Source organism: Zosterops lateralis, assembly GCF_965231275.1.
Source record: "Zosterops lateralis genome assembly, chromosome: 24".
Taxonomy (NCBI): Eukaryota; Metazoa; Chordata; class Aves; order Passeriformes; family Zosteropidae; genus Zosterops; species Zosterops lateralis.
In genome coordinates, this window is record NC_139784.1 from 5,495,570 (window position 1) to 5,516,042 (window position 20,473).

The 20,473-nt window shown below is 54.7% G+C and overlaps 1 protein-coding gene and 1 long non-coding RNA gene across 2 annotated transcripts; both read left to right on the forward strand.

The window, feature by feature from the left end:
• Positions 1-1,487: 1,487 nt before the first annotated feature.
• On the forward strand, positions 1,488-19,858 carry SOCS7 (suppressor of cytokine signaling 7; the record flags this gene model as incomplete). The annotated part of the gene is made up of 10 exons (XM_083877824.1): positions 1,488-2,347; positions 5,760-5,824; positions 6,946-7,050; positions 7,662-7,763; positions 10,166-10,296; positions 11,720-11,888; positions 15,725-15,853; positions 17,016-17,151; positions 18,140-18,281; positions 19,435-19,858. The coding sequence occupies 9 exons, from the start codon at positions 1,488-1,490 to the stop codon at positions 18,258-18,260; spliced, it is 1,818 nt and encodes a 605-aa protein (XP_083733950.1). The 3' UTR covers positions 18,261-18,281; positions 19,435-19,858.
• On the forward strand, positions 14,054-14,390 carry LOC310918752. Its single transcript, XR_014591743.1, has 3 exons — positions 14,054-14,110; positions 14,142-14,174; positions 14,236-14,390. It is a non-coding gene; the product is annotated as an uncharacterized lncRNA (long non-coding RNA).
• Positions 19,859-20,473: the final 615 nt, after the last annotated feature.

Here is a 20,473-nt window from a genome sequence, read left to right on the forward strand (position 1 = left end):
GCCCCTGGGGGGTCCCCAGATTGTCCCGCAGGGCCCGGACCCCCATCCCGGGCCGGGGGTGGGAACGGGGGGTGGCACCCTCGGGGGGGTCCCTGTGGAGCTGGGGGTGCTGGGGGCGGGTAAGAGCAGGATCTGAGCCCCCCAAACCCCCCCCCCCCCGAGCGGGGTGTCAGTGCAGAGGGGAAACTGAGGCACGGGAGGGGTTTTCCTCGCTCCAGCCCCAAGGAACGATGACCCTCCCGCGGGGAGTTGGGGCAGAGCCGGTCCCGGTCCCTCCGCCCCGGCCGGGTCTCACTGCCCGCCAGGACCGGCCGAGAACCGCGCGCGGCACCGGGAGCGGCCTGTCCGTGCCTCAGTTTCCCCCGCCGCATCCCCCGGTCCCGGTGGGGGAATGAGCCCCATGGGTCCCGGCTGGAGCGGCGTGTCCGGGACCCCTCTGTGCCCCTCGACCCCCCATCTGTGACCCCCCGGGACCCCTCTGTGACCCCCGGCCCCCCATCTGTGCCCCCCGGGACCCCTCTGTGCCCCCGGCCCCGCCATACGGGACCCCCCATCGGGGGTCTCGGGGGTCTCAGGGGGCTCAGGGGTCTCAGGGGTCTCAGGGAGCTCAGGGGGCTCAGGGGGTCTCGGGGGGCTCAGGGGGCTCAGGAGGCTCGGGGGGACTCGGGGGCCTCTGGGGACTCGGGGCGCTCGGGGCGCTCGAGGGTCTCGGAGGGCCCGGGGGGGCTCGGGGGGCGCTCGGGGGGCTCAGGAGGCTCGGGGGTGTCGGGGGGCTCGGGGGCGTCTCAGGGGGCTCGGGGATCTCGGGGGGCTCAGGCTCCGCCCCGGGGCGGGTCCAGAACCCCGGGAGGGGCGGGGCGGTCCCGGGAGGGGCGGGGCGGTCCCGGGAGGGGCGGGGCGGTACCGGGGGGCGGGGCGGTCCCGGGAGGGGCGGGGCGGTCCCGGGAGGGGCGGGGCGGTCCCGGGAGGGGCGGGGCAGTCCCGGGAGGGGCGGGGCGGTCCCGGGAGGGGCGGGGCGGTACCGAGGGGCGGGGCGGTCCCGGGAGGGGCGGGGCAGTCCCGGGAGGGGCGGGGCGGTCCCGGGAGGGGCGGGGCGGTCCCGGGAGGGGCGGTCCGGGGGGCGGGGCGGTCCCGGGAGGGGCGGGGCGGTCCCGGGAGGGGCGGGGCGGTCCCGGGCGGGGCGGTACCGGGGGGCGGGGCGGTCCCGGGCGGGGCGGGGCGGTCCGGGAGGGGCGGGGCGGTCCCGGGAGGGGCGGGGCGGTCCCGGGAGGGGCGGGGCGGTCCCGGGCGGGGCGGGGCGGTACCGGGGGGCGGGGCGGTCCCGGGAGGGGCGGGGCCGGCGGCGGAAGCGCGGGGGCGGAGCGGCGGCGGCGCTGGGCGGGCGGAGGGGGGGGAACCACCGCCGGTGCCGTTCCCGGTGCCGCTCGGTGCCCGCGGGCCATGCCGGGCCCGTAGCGCTCCCATCCATGCGGCGCTCATAGCCCTCCATGCAGCGCGACGGGGAGGCGGCGGCGGCGGCCTCGTACCGGGCGCTGAGCCGCCTGCTGGGCTATGGCCCCGCGCCGGGCCCGGGCGGAGCTGGGGCCGCTCTCGGGGCCGGTCCCGGGGCCGGGGGAGCGGGGCCCGGCGGGGCGGGGCGGCCCCCGGGGCCCGGGCCGGCTCTCCGCAGCCCGCGGCCGCAGCTGATGGTTTTCCGCAACGCCGCGGCCGAGGGGCGGCCCGGGGAGGGGGAGTGCGGCCCGGGCAGCGCTGCGGCCGCGGGGCCGGGCCCGGGGCTGCCGGCAGGAGGAGGAATCGGTACCGGGCCCGAGCTGTGCCCGCGGCACCGCTGCCCGCTGCAGGAGCCCAAGGCCGGGGCAGGGCCGGGCTGGGCAGCGGCCCCGCAGGCCGGGCTGGAGCTGGAGCTGCAGCTGGCGGCGCTGGGGCTGCGCCCCCCGGGCCCCGCCGCCAAGGGCAGCCCCTGCCCGTGCCTGGGCCCGGCCCCCGCCGAGGAGACCAGCGACGCGCTGCTGGTGCTCGAGGCGCTGGAGCCCGACGAGGCCGGCAGCGGCTCCGAGGACGAGCCGGGCTCCCCCGGGCGAGGGGCCGCCCGTGCCAACGGGAGAACGACAACAGCATCATCATCATCTTCAGCATCAGCATCATCGGCATCCCCGGCGTCCCCCGGCCCCGCTCCGCCCGCGGGCCCCGCCGGGGGCAGGAAGGGCTCGCTCCGCATCCGCCTCCGCCGCCTCTTCCGCACCAAGAGCTGCAGCGGCGGCTCCGCCGGCGGGGACAGCGCCGCCGCCTCGGCCGGGAGCCTCACGGATGTGTGCGGGGCCCGCGGGGCCCAGCGGGAGCCCGCCAGGTACCGCCACACCGGGGGGACACCGGGGGGTCCCCGTGGCCAGGGGTGGCACTGGCCGGGGGTGACACTGTGGCCGTGTCCCCCATGGCCGGGGGTGACATCGGGTGGTGGCACCGGGGTGTCCCCGGGGCTGGGGGTGACACTGTGGCTGGGGGGACACGTTGGCCCGGGGCTGGCACCGGGGTGTCCCTATGGCTGGGGGTGACACTGGGGTGTCCCTGTGGCCGGGGGTGGCACCTTGGCCCCGGGGTGTCACTGGCCCCGTGTCCCCGTGGCCAGGGGTGTCACCGGGGTGTCCCCATGGCCGGGAGTCACACTGTGGTTGGGGTGACACCTTGGCCCGGAGGTGACACCGGGGTGTGCCCGTGGCTGGGGGTGACACCGGGGCCCTGTCCCCGTGGCCAGAGGTGACACCTTTGCCCGGGGGTGGCACTGGGAACGTGTCCCCCATGGCCGGGGGGACACCTGGGGCTGTGTCCCCATGGCCGGGGGGACACCTGGGGCTGTGTCCCCATGGCCGGGGGGACACCTGGGGCTGTATCCCCATGGCCGGGGGGACACACCTTAGCCCGAAGGTGACACCTTGGCTCGGAGGTGTCCCCGTGGCCGAGGGTGACACTGTGGCCGGGGGTGTCCCCAGGGCCAGGGGTGTCACTGTGGTTGGGAGTGACACCTTGACTCGGGGGTGTCCCCATGGCCGGGGGTGACACTTTGGTTGGGGGGGACACCTTGGCCTGGAGTTGGCACTGGGGCCGTGTCCCCGTGGCCAGGAGTGACATTGTGGCTGTGTCCCTGTGGCCAGGGGTGTCCCCATGGCCGGGGTGACACCTTGGCCCAGAGATGTCCCCATGGCTGGGAGTGACACTGTGGTCGTGTCCCCATAGCCAAGGGTGACACCTTGGCCCGGAGGTGACACCAGGCCCGTGCTGCTGATGCTTTGCTGGAGGTCCCGGCGCTGCTGAGGCCCCGTGGCTCACACCGGAGCCCAGGAGAGGCTGGTCCAGGCCTCATCCCTAACGGGGATGGGGGAAAACCCTCTGGGAACAGCCCCAGGAGAGGGGCTTGGAGCATCAGTCCCGTGGGGAGCGGCCGAGGGGGCTCAGGGGAGGTGATCACCATCAATCTGGGGGTCTGGTGGTCCCAGGAGTCCTGGGGTCTCATGGTCCTCAGGTGTATCCATGGATCTGGTGGTCCCCAGGAGTCCTGGGGTCTGGTGGTCCTCAGGTGTATCCATGGATCTGGTGGTCCCCAGGAGTCCTGGGGTCTGGTGGTCCTCAGGTGTATCCATGGATCTGGTGGCCCTCTGGGAGGACCTTTTTGCTCCCCTAGTCCCTGGCAGGAAGGTGCAGCCCGGCGAGGGTCGGGCTCTGGGGTGGGATGGGATGAGGTGACCCCAGCTGTGCCCAGGGCAGGTTTGGTTTGGATGTTGGGGATGGTTTTTTGGTGGAGAACGTGGCTCAGCGGGATCACCATCCCTGGAATCCTTCAGCAAACTGTGGATGTGGCACTCTGGGGACAGGGGCTGGTGGCCACCGTGGGGTTCTGTGCAGGGTTGATCCCAAAAGGCTTTTCCAGGTTCTGGTTCCATCACCAGTGGGGGGACTGGGGGTGCTGGGGGTGTCCCCTGTGCTGGCACTGCTGTCCCCACGGGTTCCGTCACCTCCCGTGTGTTTTGGGGTGATTTTGGTGCTGGAGGAGGAATCCCTGCCAGCCACAGCCTGGCTGGGATCAGGGGGACAAACCCTGGGATTTCTTGGTGTGGGACCCCACCTGTCCCTCGTCCTTGTCCCATCAATCACCTCCTGCTGCTCCAAACTGCCAGGGCTGCTCTGTCCCAAACTCCTGGAGCCCCTTCCTGTGACACTCCCAACAGCAGAGCTGAGATTTCTCCTGGAGAAGGCCCAGCAGGGAATGAAGGGATGGATTTGGTGTCACAGGGGTTTTTTTTGGGGATATGTTGCCTTCTCCTGCTGCTGATGGATGAGCAGGAGGCTTTTCCTCCAGGCTGGAGCTGCTGCCCTGCGGTCAGGCGTGTCCTACAGCCCTGGAATGTGGGGACAGCCTGAGGAGCCAAAATTACCCCCAAAAATGAGCTCCCCTTTGAAGCAGGAGAGCTGGCAGCTCCCAGCCCTGCAGCTGGGCAGGTGCTGAGGCCTCTCTGCAGCTCCTGTGGCCCTGAGGAACCTCCTGGGCAGCTGGAGCAGCCTCAGACAGCAGCTCCTCGCCCATAAATAACTCAAAAAACCCCAAAAGAGGTGCCTGGAAGGAGAGAAAGATTTGCTGATGGGATTGGGGTTGTTGCAGCAGGGCTGGGACCTCCCAGGGCTGGTGGGAGGAGGTTTCTCCTGGTGCTGGGAGAAGGTTCTCCTGGTGCTGGGAGCAGGGAAACACCTGGGAATCGCTGCCTGGTCTTCCTCTGCTCTGCGGGTTTGGTGGTCACTCTGATGGTCACTTTGGTGGTCACTTCTCGCACTAATTAGTCGTTTTTTAATGAGAGTTACTTCAAGGTGCCCCATGCAGCAGCTCCAGTGGGTCAGACAGGGCTTTGCTGCCTCCCTGCTCCAGGAATCCCATCCTGGGTCATTGATGGTCCTTTTTCCTGCTGCTCTGCTGGGATGATGATGATGATGATGATTAACTGGGACTTTTTGCTGGTTCTGTTGGGAGCTGGAAATTGTTTCCTCCTGAGCTGTGGCCCCCATGGATATGGGATGGATCTGGTGGTCCCCAGGAGTCCCCTGGGGTCTGGGGGCCACTGTGGGTCTGGAAGTTCTCATGAATCCATGGATCTGGTGGTCACCAGGAGTCCAAGGATCTGGTGGTCCTCATGGATCTGTGGATCTGGTGGTCCTCACAAATCCATGGATCTGATGGTCCCAATGAGTCCAAAGATGTGGTGCTCCCCAGGAGTCCAAGGGTCTGGTCCAAGGTCCAAGGTCCCCGTGGATCTGGTGGTCCCCATGAATCCATGGATCCGTGGATCTGGTGGTCACTGTGACTCCAAGGATCTGGTGGTCCTCATGAATCCATGGATGTAGTGGTCCCATGGATCTGGTGGTCACCATCAATCCATGGATCTGAGTTTTCCCCATCAATCTGTTGGTCACCATGAATCCAGGTTTTTTTTTTCCTGAAACTGCTCCTTTTTGGGAGAAATTTATGCTTCAGAGGAGGCTGGAGAGCAGAGGGTGAGGCTGGGCACAGGTGGGGACCCAAATTTGTCATTTGTGTTGGTGACGTTGATTTTTGAGGTGGCCCTGTGTTGTCACAGAGCCCAAAGCTGGGTGAGGTGTGCCAGGTGACTTCTCTATGGACTGGGAGAAGGTTTCTCTGGTGGGAGAAGGTTCTCCTGTTTATTTTCTGGTAGGATTCAATTTCCTCATCTCTCCTCACCCTCTTTTTTTCCCTGCAGGAAACACAGACTGACAAGAACCCAAAGTGCCTTTTCCCCGGTTGTGTTCAGCCCCCTCTTCACAGGTGAGGATTTTGGGGGGGAATTGTGGAACTTTGGGGGTTTTTTATTTTGTGGGACAAGCGGGGAATGGGAGAATTTTTCTTCTGTGGGATCCCCAAGCTGGATCTCTGTGGGATCTCAGTCCTGCCTGGCCTCAGACCCAAAAAGGAGACCCCAAAGTGAAGGATCTAAGCCCAAGGAGAGGGGTCTGGGCCTAAAACACCAAGAACAGGACCTTAAGCCCAAGGAAAAGATGTAAGACCACAAGGAGCAGGATCTAAACCCAAGGAAAGGGTCTAAGACCACCGGGAGACGGGTCTAAGCTTGAGAAAAGGGTCAAAGAGCCCCAGGGAAGGGTCTAATTCCAAGGAAAGATGTTTTGGACCTCAAGGAAAGGTTTTAAGTTAGACTGAGTTTTTTTAGCACAATTTTACGCTTTCCTGGCTTTAACTAAGACTGAATTTTTAAACTCAATTTTAAGCTTTCCTGGCTTTAGGTAAGGCTGATTTTTTAAACTCAATTTTAAGCTTTCCTGGCTTTAGGTAAGGCTGATTTTTTAAACTCAATTTTAAGCTTTCCTGGCTTTAGGTAAGGCTGATTTTTTAAACTCAATTTTAAGCTTTTCTGGCTTTAAGTTGGGTTGATTTAAGAGTCTCGGGTTGGTTTTAAGACTTTGTGCCACAACTTTCCCCAAGCACATCCTGGGTCTTTAGGCTCTGGTGAATCCCATTTTTGGATGTAAAATTCTCTCCAGCTCCTTTTTATTAATTTTAAAGGGCATTTTTGTGGCTTTTGGGCTCCGAGGTGTTTGTGTTTGACCCCCTGAGGTGACTGGGATCACATCCCTGGTGCAACACACGGATCAGCTCTGCTCCATGTGGGAATTCCCTGCTGGGAAAAATCCCTCAATCCCATCCAGGTGCTGGGCTTGGGGCGAATTCCCTCAACCTGAGCTTTGGGAAGGGCATTGAGGCCTCTTCAGAGATGGAGAAATCGGATTTTGGGAAGCAGAAAACTGGGGAAAAGTCTCCCAAACCCTGCGGAATCCCTTCCCCTGTGTTGGTCGTGGGGAGCAGGGCTGGATCCAGGTGATCCGGGGAGCTGGTCCCGGCACTGAGCCGGGATTTTCCCTGCCCTTCCCCAGGTGAGACGGTGTCGCTGGTGGACGTGGACATTTCCCAGCGGGGGCTCAGCTCCCCTCACCCCCCGACCCCTCCGCCACCGCCCCGCCGGAGCCTCAGCCTGCTGGGTACTGCCCGGGGGTCTGTCTGTCTGTCTGTCTGTCCTGGGGGGATCTGTCTGTCCTGGGGGGGTGTCTGTCCGTCCTAGGGAGTGTCTGTCCTGGGAATTGTCTGTCCCCGGAACCCTGGGGGGTGTCTGTCTGTCCTGGGGGTGTCTGTCTGTCCTGAGGGGGTCTGTCTGTGTGTCCTGGGGGTGTCTGTGTGTCCTGGGGCGGGGGGGGGGGAGTGTCTGTCCTGGAGAATGTCCTGGGCATTGTCCTTGGGAACTGTCCGTCCTGGGGGTTCTGTCTGTCCTGGGAATTGTCTGTCCCGGGAACCCTGGGGGTTGTCTGTCCTGGGGGTTGTCTGTCCTGGGAGCCCTGGGGAGTGTCTGTCCTGGAAATTGTCTGTCCCTGGAACCCTGGGGAGTATCCGACCTGGGGAGTGTCTGTCCTGGGAACCCCGAGGGTTGTCTGTCCTGGGAGCTCTGGGGATTGTCCTTGGAACCTTGGGGATTGTCTGTCCTGGGGATTGTCCCCATTTTGCTGCCCCCATTCCCAGGCTGTTTTTTTCCCCAGTTTTCCTGCCCCCATCCCCATTCCCTTTTCCCAGTTTCCTGACAGTCTGTGTTGTGTCCCAGATGACATCAGCGGGTCTCTGCCCGGCTCGGTGCTGGTGGCTCCGGTGGGCTCGTCCCTTCAATCCTTCCCTCTGCCGCCACCGCCGCCGCCCCACGCCCCAGGTCAGCCCTGCCCCTCCTGCTCTGCCTTTTCCCTCCTGGAATAGACACTTTTTTTGGGTTTTGGGGTTGTTTTTTGGGTTTTTGGGGGGTTCTTGAGTGGTTTTTTTGTTTTGTTTTGTTTTTTTTGGGGGGGGTGGGGTTTTTTTTTGTTTTTTTTTTTGGGGGGGGAGTGGTTTGGGGTTTTTGTTTTGTTTTGTTTTTTGGGGTTTTTTTGGGGGGTTGGGGTGGGTTGTTTTGGGTTTTTTGGGGGAGATTGGGGGGGGTTTGTGTGTATTTTTTGTGTTTTTTTTTCTGGTGAGTTTTTTTTTGGGGGAGGATTTTTTTAAGGGTTTTTGTTTTGGCTTTTTTTAGGGTTTTTTTTTTGGATTTTTTAGAGGGTTTTTGAGGGGGGTAGGTTGTGTGGTTTTTGTTTTTTTTTTTTTTGTTTTTTTTTTTGGGTTTTTCTGGTGGGGTTTTTTTGGGTTTTTCTTTTTGGGGGGGGGTTATCTCATCCTGATCAGGAGGAGCAGTGGGAGCAGAATTCCAGACACATTCCATCCCCACACCCCCAGAGCTTCCCTGTGCCTTCCCTTCTGCTCCTGCTTTCCTCCTGTCCCCTTTTTTTTCCCGTGATTCCTGTCCCTCTTTGCAAAATTCCTGTCCCTTTTCCCCTGGGATTCCTGTCCCTATTCCCAGGATTCCTGTCCCTATTCCCAGGATTCCTGTCCTTTCCTCCTAAGAAAGCAGGACCTGGTGGCACTTCCCAAAGTGTCCCTCAGCAGGACATTGTCCCTCTGTGTGTCACCAGTGTCCCCCTCCCCCTTCCTGAGGGGTGACTGTCCTTGGGGGATGTCCCCAGGGGTGACAGTGGCTCTGGGCTGTCCCTGTGAGGGACAGTGACCCTGGGTGTCTCTGGGTGTGATAGTGACAGTGACTGTGACCCTGGGTGTCCCTGTGGGTGACAGTGACAGTGACAATAATGGTGACAATGACCCTAGGCTGTCTCCATATGTGGCAGTGACCCTGAGCTGTCTCTGTGGGTGAAAATGACAGTGACAGTGACCCCACTGTCTCTATGGGTGACAGTGACATTGACAATGACCCCGCTGTCCCTATGGGTGACAGTGACAATGACAATGACAGTGACCCTGCTGTCCCTATGGGTGACAGTGACAATGACAGTGACAGTGACCCTGCTGTCCCTATGGGTGACGATGACAGTGACAGTGACCCCGCTGTCCCTGTGGATGATGATGACAGTGACAGTGACAATGACCCCCGTGTCCCCCACAGACGCCTTTCCCCAGGCCGTGTCCCTATGGGTGACAATGACACTGACCATGTCCCCACAGACGCCGTCCCCCGGGCCGTGTCCCTATGGGTGACAATGACAGTGACAATGACAATGATGTCCCCACAGATGCTGTCCCCTGGGCCGTGTCCATGTCAGGCCATGTCCCTATGGGTCACAATGACAATGACAATGATGTCCCCACAGATGCCCTCCCCTGGGCCATGTCCCTATGGGTGACAATGTCCTCTGTCCCCACAGACGCCGTCCCCCGGGCCGTGTCCCTATGGGTGACAATGACACTGACACTAACAGTGACAATGACAATGGTGTCCCCACAGACGCCGTTCCCCCGGGCCGTGTCCCTATGGGTGACCATGTCCCCTGTCCCCACAGATGCTGTCCCCCGGGCCGTGTCCCTGTCGGGCTGTGTCCCTATGGGTCACAGTGACAATGACAATAACAATGGTGTCCCCACAGACGCCGTCCCCCGGGCCGTGTCCCTATGGGTGACAGTGACAATGACACTGACACTAACAGTGACAATAACAATGGTGTCCCCACAAACGCTGTCCCCCGGGCCGTGTCCCTATGGGTGACAATGACACTGACACTAACAGTGACAATAACAATGGTGTCCCCACAAACGCTGTCCCCCGGGCCGTGTCCCTATGGGTGACAATGACACTGACACTAACAGTGACAATGTCCCTGTCCCCACAGACGCCGTCCCCCGGGCCGTGTCCCTGTGGGTGACAGTGACAATGACAGTGACACTAACAGTGACAATGACCATGTCTCTGTCCCCACAGACGCCGTCCCTCGGGCCGTGTCCCTATGGGTGACAATGACACTGACACTAACAGTGACAATGTCCCTGTCCCCACAGACGCCGTCCCCCGGGCCGTGTCCCTGTGGGTGACAGTGACAATGACAGTGACACTAACAGTGACAATGACCATGTCCCTGTCCCCACAGACGCCGTCCCTCGGGCCGTGTCCCTATGGGTGACACTGACAATGACACTAACAGTGACAATGTCCCTGTCCTCACAGACGCCGTCCCTCGGGCCGTGTCCCTATGGGTGACACTGACAATGACACTAACAGTGACAATGTCCCTGTCCCCACAGACGCCGTCCCCCGGGCCGTGTCCGTCCGTCCGGCCGAGGCCCCGGGCCAGCCGCCCCCGCCCCACCTGCAGTGTCCCCTGGCCCGGCCCGACCCCAGCAGCTTCGCCGCCAGCCTCAGGGAGCTGGAGAAGGTAAACATGGGGAAAGAGGGAAAATCGGGATTGGGGATGGGAATCCAGCCCTCAGGGACTGGGGTTTGGGAATCCAGCCCCTCAGGGATTGGGATTTGGGAATCCAGCCCCTCAGGGATTGGGATTTGGGAATCCAGCCCCTCAGGGATTGGGGTTTGGGAATGTGACCCTCAGGGAGTGGGGTTTGGGAAATCCAACCCCTCAGGAATTGGGATTTGGGAATCTCATCCTTCCAGGATTGGGTTTTGGGAAATCTGGCCCCCCAGGGATTGAGGTTTGGGAATCTGCTCACTCAGGGTTTGGAGTATCTGGCCCCTCAGGGATTGGAATTTGGGAATCCAGCCCCTCAGGGATTGGGAACCCAAACTCTCAGGGATTGGGAGTTGGGAATCTCATCCTTCCAGGATTGGCATTGGGGCATCTGTCTCCTCAGGGATTGGGAGTTGGGAATCTGATCCATCCAGGATTAGGATTTGAGAATCCGGCTCCTCAGGGATTGGAATTAGGGAATCCAGCTCCTCAGGGATTGGGATTTGGGAATCTGGCTCCTCTCTGTCCCCTCAGGGTTTGGGATTGGGGAATATGGCCCCTCAGGGATTGGAATTTGGGAATCTACCTCCTCTCCGACCCCTCAAGCACTGGGATTTGGGAAATCTGACCCGTCAAGGATTGGGATTTGGGAATCCAACCCCCCAGGGACTGGGATTTGGGAATTCCATTACCTGTGCACAGAAGTGAGCTCTGGATCCCCTCACGGTGTGGTGCTCCCTCATCCCAAAACCCCAACCACCCACACCGGGCCCTTCCATTGGGGGAAACCCCACACGGGGAGGGAACTCCTGGGAGATTTTGCTGTGCATGGAAGAGATTTAGTTTAGTTTGGATTTAGGGGAAATTCGTTCCCTAAAAAGATGTGGGACCAGAGTTCCCAGGGCTGTATGGAGTCCCCATCCCTGGACGGGTTTAAAATCCCTGGGGACGTGGATCAGTGCTGGGGAATGGTTGGGCTGGATGTTCCTAGAGGGCTTTTCCATGGTTTTGGAGTCCAGGAATTTCCATGATTTTGGAGTCCAGAGTTCTGCTGTGCTGGGAGAGGTTTAGTTTGAATTTGGGGGAGATTCATTCCCTGTAAAGATGTGGGACCAGAGTTCCCAGGGCAGTGTGGAGTCCCCATCCCTGGAGGGATTTAGGAAGGATGTGGCACTTGGGGACATGGTTTGACTGGATGTTCCTAGAGGGCTTTTCCATGATCTTGGGGTCCAGGAAAACACTTTCTGTGCACAGAAGCGAGCTCTAGATCCCCTCACAGTGTTGTGCTCCCTCATCCCAAAATCCCGGCCACTTCCACTGGGAAAACCTCCCAGAGGCAGCACCCCCTGTGAGTTCTCCCAGCAGAATTCCCCACGCCCCTCTCTGTCCCCAGTGCGGGTGGTACTGGGGCCCCATGAACTGGGAGGACGCGGAGATGAAGCTGAAGGGGAAGGCGGACGGGTCGTTCCTGGTGCGGGACAGCTCCGACCCGCGCTACATCCTGAGCCTGAGCTTCCGCTCACAGGGCATCACCCACCACACCCGCATGGAGCACTACCGCGGTGAGCTGGGCAGGGGGGTGGGTTAAAAATAAATATGGGAGTATTAAAAACAGTTATGGGGGGGTTATAAATTACTATGGGGGTGTTATAAATGACTATGGGGTTGTTATAAATAACCGTAGAGGTGTTATGAATAACTATGGGGGTGTTGTAAATGACTGTGGGGGAGTTATAAATAAATATGGGTTTGTTGGGGGTATTATAAATGACTATGGGGTTGTTATAAATAACTGTAAGAGTGTTATAAATAACCATGGGGGTGTTGTAAATGACTGTGGGGGTGTTATAAATAAATATGGGATTGTTGGGGGTGTGATAAATAACTGTGGGGGTGTTATAAGTAAATATGGGGGTGTTTGGGGTGTTATAAATGACTACGGGGTTCTTGTAAATAACTGGGGGTTCTTGTAAGTAACTGTGGGGGTGTTATAAATAAATATGGGGGTATTGGGGGTGTAATAAAGGACTGTGAGGGTGTTATAAATAAATATAGGTTTGGGGGTGTTATAAATGACTGTGGGGGTGTTATAAATAAAAATGGGTTTGTTGGGGGTGTTATAAATGACTATAGGGGTATTATTTATAACTATGGGGGTGTTATAAATAACTGTGGGGGTGTTATAAAAAATATGGGTTTGTTGGGGGTGTTATAAATAAATATGGGGTTGTTGGGGATGTTATAAATTACTGTGGGGGTGTTATAAATAAATATGGGTTTGCTGGGGGTGTTATAAATGGCTGTGGGGGTGTTATAAATAAATATGGGGTTGTTATAAATAACTGTGGGGGTGTTATAAATAAATATGGGGTTGTTGGGGTGTTATAAATAACTATAGGGGTGTTATAAATGACTGTGAGGGTGTTATAAATAAATAACTGGGGTTCTTATAAATAACTGTGAGGGTGTTATAAAAACTATGGGGGTGTTATAAATATGAGTTTGTTGGGGGTGTTATAAATGACTATAGGGGTGTTATAAATAACTATGGGGATGCTGGGGGTGGTAGGAATAATTATGGGGATGTTACAAATAAATATGGGGATGTTATATGTGACTATGGGGTTCTTATAAATAACTATGAGGGTGTTATAAATAAATATGGGGTTGTTATAAATAAATATGGGGTTGTTGGGGGTGTTATAAATGACTATAGGGTTATAAATAACTGGGGGGTGTTATAAATAAATATGGGGGTGTTTGGGGTGTTATAAATAACTATGAGGGTGTTGTAAGTGACTATGGGGGTGTTGTAAGTGACTATGGGCTTCTTATAAATAACTATGGGGGTGTTATAAATAGATATGGGGTTTTGGGGGTGTTATAAATGACTGTGGGGGTGTTATATAAATAATAATAAATATAGGGTTGTTGGGGTTTTATAAATAACTATAGGAGTGTTATAAATTACTGTGAGGGTGTTATAAATAAATAACTGTGGGCTTCTTATAAATAACTGTGGGGAGTGTTATAAAAAATATGGGGGTGTTATAAATAAAAATGAGTTTGTTTGGGGTGTTATAAATTACTCTGGGGGTGTTATAAGTGACTATGGGCTTCTTATAAATAACTGTGGGGGTGTTATAAGTGATTATGGGGTTCTTATAAATAACTACACGGGTGTTGGGGTGTTATAAATAACCTTGGGGGTGGTGGGAATGACTAGAGGGGTGTTATAAATAACTAGGGGGGTGTTATAAATTACTATGGGGGTATTATAATTAATTATGGTGTTGTTTGGGGTGTTATAAATGACTATGGGGTTGTTATGAAAGACTGTGGGGGTGTTATAAATAAATATGAGGTTGTTGGGGGTGTTATAAATAACTATGGGGGTGTTGGGGGTGTTATAAATAATTATGGGGGTGTTATAAATAACTAGGGTTGTTGGCTTTTTGTTGTTATAATGACAATAGTAATAATGACTTTATAGCTAATAATATTGTTGGGTTTTGTTATTAATAATGTTTATAACTTTGTATAAATAACACCTTCGTATTGTGAATAATATTAATCATTTGTATAGATAATATCATCATTTTAAATAACAATCTTAATAGAATAACATTAGTAACATCAATATTTATTTATTATTAATAATAATAATAATAATAATAACAACGAGGTGCCAGGGCCTTGGGAAAATGGGAATAGAGAGATGCCAGAGCCTTAGAAAAATGGGAATAGAGAGGTGCCAGAGCCTTGGGAAAATGGGAATAACGAGGTGCCAATGTCTTGGAAAAGTGGGAATAGAGGTGCCAATGTCTTGGATAAGTGGGAATAGAAAGGTACCAGGGCCTTGGAAAAGTGGGAATAAAGGGAGTGTCTTGGAAAAGTGGGAATAACAAGGTGCCAGGGCCTTGGAAAAGTGGATTTAAAGGAAATCCTGCCAAATTCCAATTTTTGAGAGAATGAATTCCTGGGAGGTGCCCTCAGGCCTTGGCACGGGCGGCACAGGGAGTCCCCATCCCTGGCAGTGTCCCCAGCCCTGTGTGGGTGTGACACTCGGGGACACTCGGGGACACCTGGGGACACTCGGGGACACGGTGCCACAGCCCAGGGCACAGCTGGCACCTCTCCCAGCCCACAGAATTCCTGGATTTTGGTGCCAGGAGGGGCTGTGACCCAGCCCAGGTGTCCCCAGCTCCAGTGTCACCCCAGGCGGGTCGGGTGACACGGTGTCCAATTAACGGGGCCGTTAATTAAGGAGCAGGAAGGTGAAACTGCTCCCCTGGAAAATGATCCCGGGGCTGGGAAATGGGGACAGCAGCACCTGGAGCTGGGAATGCTCCAGGGTCACCTTCCTGTGGGGATGGAGCAGGGACAGGGGGAGAGAGGAATATTGAATTGATAAATAGAAGGATATTAAATTTACTGATATTAAATTTACTTATAAAATTTATAAGGATATTAAATTTACTTATGTTCATTCTTAGTAAATGTAAGAATATTTAGTGGATTAAATATAAGAGTATTTAATGTATTAAATATAAGGATATTTAATGGATTAATAGAAGAATATGTAATTTACTAAATAGAAGAATATTTAATGGATTAAATAGAAGAGTATTTAATGGATTGAATATAAGAATATTTAATGGATTCAATGCAAGAATATTTAATGGATTGAATAGGAGAATATTTAATGGAATGAATGGAAGAATATTTGAGTAAATAGAAGAGTATTTTATTAATTCAATAGAAAAGTATTTAATAATCCTTGGAATAACAGGAATAATTCTCTTGTTTTTTGCAAAAATTCCTTGGAATAATGGGAATAATTCCCCCGTGCTTTCCCAAAAATCCTCTCAGAATACCAGGAATAAATCCCCTTTGCTGTGCCAAAAATTCCTTGGAATAATGGGAATGATTCCTCTGTGCTTTCCCAAAAATCCCCTGGGATAAAGGGAATGACTCCCCTGTGCTTTGCCAAAAATTCCTTGGAATAATGGGAATAATTCACCTTTGCTTTCCCAAAAATCCCTTGGAATACCAGGAATAAATCGCCTTTGCTGTGCCAAAAATTCCTTGGCCTGAAATAACCAGAATAAATCCCCTTTGCTGTGTCAAAAATTCCTTGGGATGATAAGAATAATTCCCCTGTGTTTTTCCAAAAATCCTCTTGGAATACTGGGAATGATTCCCCTGTGCTTTCCCAAAAGTCCCTTAGAGTAATGGGAATAAATCTTTGCTGTGCCAAAAATTCCTTGGAAGACTGGGAATAATTCCCCTGTGCTTTTCCGAAAATCCCTTTGGAATACTGGGAATAATTCCCCTGTGCTTTTCCCAAAAATCCCTTTGGAATTGTGGTTATGATTCCCTGTTCTCTCCCGGGAAGGGACCTTCAGCCTGTGGTGCCACCCCAAGTTCGAGGACCGGTGCCAGTCGGTGGTGGAGTTCATCAAGAGAGCCATCATGCACTCCAAGAACGGGAAATTCCTCTACTTCCTGCGCTCCAGGGTGCCAGGTGAGCTGGGAATGGGAATTCCAGGGGTTCAGGTGAGCCTGGGATGGGAAATTCCAGGGTTCCAGGTGAGCCTGGAATGGGATTTTCTGGGTTTCCAGGGCTTCAGGTGAACCTGGAATGGGATTTTCTGAGTTTCCAGGGATTCAGGTGAGTCTGGGATGGGAAATTCCAGGGGTTCAGATGAGGCTGGAATGGGATTTTTCAGGGATCCAGGTGAACCCGGAATGGGATTTTCCAGTGGTCCAGGGTTCCAGGTGAGCTGGGAATGGGGTTTTCCAGGGTTCCAGGGTTTCAGGTGAGCTTGGGAATGGGGTTTTCCTGTGATCCAGGGTTCCAGGTGAGCCTGGAATGGGAAATTCCAGGGTTCCAGGTGAGCCTAGGGATGGATATTTCAATGGTCCAGGTGAGCCTGGAATGAGAAATTTTAAAGGTTTTTTTAAATTATTATTTTAATTATTATTATTATTATTATTCCCACCCTAACCCTATTAATAAAACATAACACAGTACAATTATGTTATCTAGTGCTCATTCTAATATTTGAGAAAAGCCAACTTTATAATGTGCATTTGTAACACCTCCGACATCCCTCCTTTTCCTTTTTCTCTCTTTTTCTTCTCTCTTTTTCTTCTCTCTTTTTCTTCTCTCTTTTTCTTCTCTCTTTTTCTTCTCTCTTTTTCTTCTCTCTTTTTCTTCTCTCTTTTTCTTCTCTCTTTTTCTTCTCTCTTCTTCTCTCTTCTTCTCTCTTTTTCTTCTCTTTTCTTCTCTCTTCTTCTTCTCTCTTCTTCTCCCTTCTTCTCCCTTTTTCTTCTCTCTTTTTCTTCTCTCTTTTTCTTCTCTCTTTTTCTGCTCCCTTTTTCTTCTCTCTTTTTCTGCTCTCTTTTTCTGCTCTCTTTTTCTGCTCTCTTCTTCTCTCTTCTTCTTCTCTCTTCTTCTTCTCTCTTCTTCTTCTCTCTTCTTCTTCTCTCTTCTTCTTCTCTCTTCTTCTTCTCTCTTCTTCTTCTCTCTTCTTCTTCTCTCTTCTTCTTCTCTCTTCTTCTTCTCTCTTCTTCTTCTCTCTTCTTCTTCTTCTCTTATTTTTTTTAAATTATTATTATTTTTCCTACCCTAACCTCCAAAATCTCCTTTTTTTTCCCTCCCCAAAAAAACCCCAAACCCCCAGGTCTCCCTCCGACGCCGGTGCAGCTGCTGTATCCCGTCTCCAGGTTCAGCAACGTCAAATCCCTGCAGCACCTTTGCCGCTTCCGCATCCGGCAGCTGGTCCGCATCGACCACATCCCCGACCTCCCGCTGCCCAAGTGAGTCCCCTGGGATTCCCCCCAGCCTGGGAGGGATCCTTGTGTCGTGGTTTGAAAGCAAAACCAGGGAGAGGCTCCAAGTCAGAAATACAATTTAATAAGAAGAAAGGGAAAAAGGTAAAATAAAATAAAATCAATGCAATAACACAAAGGAGCACTGACAGAGTCAGAACACAGCCTGAGCAGGGTGGTGGGAGCAGTCCAGGTGACGGGCTCTTCCTGAAGCAGTGATCCCACAGAAAGGTCTGGGAGCTCTGCTCCTCTGGGAATCCAGTGGCTCAGGGCTGCTTGTCCTGTCCCAAATCCCAGATTCTCTCCAGGTGGGAATGCTTGGCTCCTCCCCCTGGGCATTGGGAGCATCTCCCAATGGGATGAGGAGTCGTGCAGTGGCTCCTTGATGGCCCATTAAACAGAGAGAGCTCCTGGAGGGAGTTCCCTGTGAGTCCTGGGCAAGGCATTGATGGGCCATGAGCAGAAGAGCCCAAAGGAGGGGCCTGGGAAAACACTGCCCCACCTGGTTCCAGCAGCTCATGGGGATGGGGATGGAATAAATACTGTGTGCACATCCTACACTAAACCCAGGACACCTTGGGATTCCCTCTGGATCTGTGACCACCCAGAGCTTTTCCAGGCTTGGGGTGGGGTTTAGGGATTGCTGGTGGGAGTTGGGAGCAGGCTGGGAATGAGGAATTCCTTTCCCATGCTGGAGATTTGGGAACGGCTTTGCTATTCCTGTGGAGGTGCTGGGAGGGCTGGGAATTTCAGAGGGGTTGTGGCTCAAGGATCTGGCTTTTCCAGGTGATTTTCCACGTAAGAGGCTCTGGTTGTGTTTTGGGAATTTTGGGGGGGCTGTGGCTCAGGGATCCAGCTCTGGTTGTGTTTGGGAATTCTGGAGGGGCCGTGGCTCAGGGATCCAGCTCTGGTTGTGTTTTGGGAATTCTGGATGGGCTGTGGCTCATGGATCCGGCCGTTCCCGGTGTTTTTCCAGGCCCCTGATCTCCTACATCCGCAAGTTCTACTACTACGACCCGCAGGAGGAGCAGTACCTGTCCCTGAAGGAGGCCCAGCTCATCTCCCGACAGAAGCAGGAGCCGGAATCCTCCACGTAGCGGAGCCGCCCCGCGCTGACGGTGCGGGAATGGGGCTGGGAATGGGCCTGGAATGGGATGGGAATGGGATGGGAATGGGTCCAGGAATGGGATGGGAATGGGACATGAATGGGATGGGAATGGGATGGGAATGGGGCTGGGAACGGGTCTGGAATGGGCTGGGAAATGGGATGGGAATGACTTGGGAATGGGCCAGGAATGGGATGGGAATGGGTTCAGAATGGGGCTGGGAATGGGGCTGGGAAGGACTTGGGAATGGGCAGGGAATGGGTCTGGGATGAGCCAGGAATGGTCTGGAGTGGTGTGGAGTGGTCTGGGAATGCCCCAGGATGGTCTGGATCCATCTGGGAAAGGTCTGGGAATGCCCATGGAATGGCATGGAAATGGTTGGGAATGGGTTGGAAATGGGCCGGGAATGATTTGGGAATGGGCTGGGAGTGACTTGGGAATGGGCTGGAATGGGCCGGTAATGAACCAGGATGGTCTGGGAATGGTCTTGGATGGTCTGGGAATGGGCTGAGAATGAACCAGGATGGTCTGGGAATGGTCTGGAGGGGTGTGGAGTGGTCTGGGAATGCTCCAGGATGGTCTGGATCCATCTGGGAATGGTTGGGAATGGTCTGGACTGGTCTGGGAATGCCCCAGGAATGATCTGGGAATGGTCAGAAATGATCTGGGATGGTCTGGGAATGCCCCGGAGTGGTCGGGAGTGGTCTGGGATTGGTCAGGGATGGTCGGGAGTGGTCAGGAATGGTCAGGGATGGTTGGGAATGGTGCCCCATCCCAGGATCACTCCCATCTCCTGCTGTTCCCTCAGAACCACAAACACCCCTCAGGGAATCCTGGCTGCTCACTCAGGGCTCTGTTATCATTCCCGGCTTTTCTTTGGGAAAGGGAACAAGATTTCCCAGCCTTTGACCATTCCCAGTTTTCCTTGGGAAGGAGAGCAAAGCTTCCTGCCCTTTTACCCTTGGGAATGGGAACAGGATTTCTTTCCTTTCCCCATTCCCAGTTTTCCTTGGGAAGGGGGGAACAAGGTTTCCTGCCCTTTCACCATTCCCAGATTTCCTCAGGAAGGGGCCCAACCCTCCTGTTCCTCCCTAATTCCCATCCCCTCTCCCTCCAGCCCTCAATCCCATCTCTGATCCCAATTCCTGATGTTTTTTCCCGGCAGGAATTTGGTTGTTGCCCTCCTGCCAAGCCCGGCTGTGAGAGGAGGAGGAGGAGGAGGAGGAGGAGGCCGAGCTCCTGCTGCTGCTGCTGCTCTTTTCCCTGGAGGAGAGAGAGCCCAGCATTCCCAGGAAAAGCCAGCATTCCCAGGAAAAGCCAGCAGAGCAGGATCCTGGGGAAAAGGAATCCCGGGGAGGGGAACCGAGCCCGGCCCCGCGTGGAACAAAGAATGTCATGGCACTATTTTCCCAAGATTTCCTGGAAGTTTTTTTGGTTTGGATGTCTTTGGATTTTTTAATTTTTTTTTAAATTATTATTATTATTTTTAGCATGAGGGGAAAAAGAAAACAAAACTATTCCTGCTGGATTTTTCTGATCCCTCTGGATTTTTTGGGATCCCACCTTGGGAATTCCGAGGTGGGGAGGAGAGGGAGGACAAAGAAAAAAAAAAAAGGGAATTCTTTGGGAAGATCCATCTGCTCCAAGGCTTTGATCCTCACTGGAGAGCTGCAAACGGAGCCAGGGGGATGGAAAAACCCCTAGGAATAACCCTTGGGAATAACCTCTGGGAATAATCCTTGGGAATAAATAATGTGGAGTTCTGAGCAGCTCCACAGCTCCTCCACTCCCCAGGATTTGGGAAAAAAAAAGAGATCCAAACCCTCCAGGACTGGCAGGAACATCCTGGGAAAAGCTGGAAGAAAAGGAAGGAAGAGCGTGGGATTTGGTGGATCCACAAAGGAAAAATTCTCCCCTGGGAGAAGAAGATTCCCCTGGGAAGGTGGAAAAGCTGCTGCTGGAATTCCTGGAGCCATCCTGGAATCCTGCAGGGATTTTTGAAGAGCTGGCAGATTCCAGAGGTTGGGAATGGGATGGATTTCCTTTGGAGCGCTGAGGATCCTCCTGCTCTCCCTGGGACTTGGGGAACAGCAAATCCAGGGGAGTTGTGGCTCTTTTTCCTGGTTTTGGGCACAAATTCCCTCCCTCATCCCCTTTGGATCAGCTGCCCCATCCCCTGAGCGGGAATTCCATGGTGGGAATTC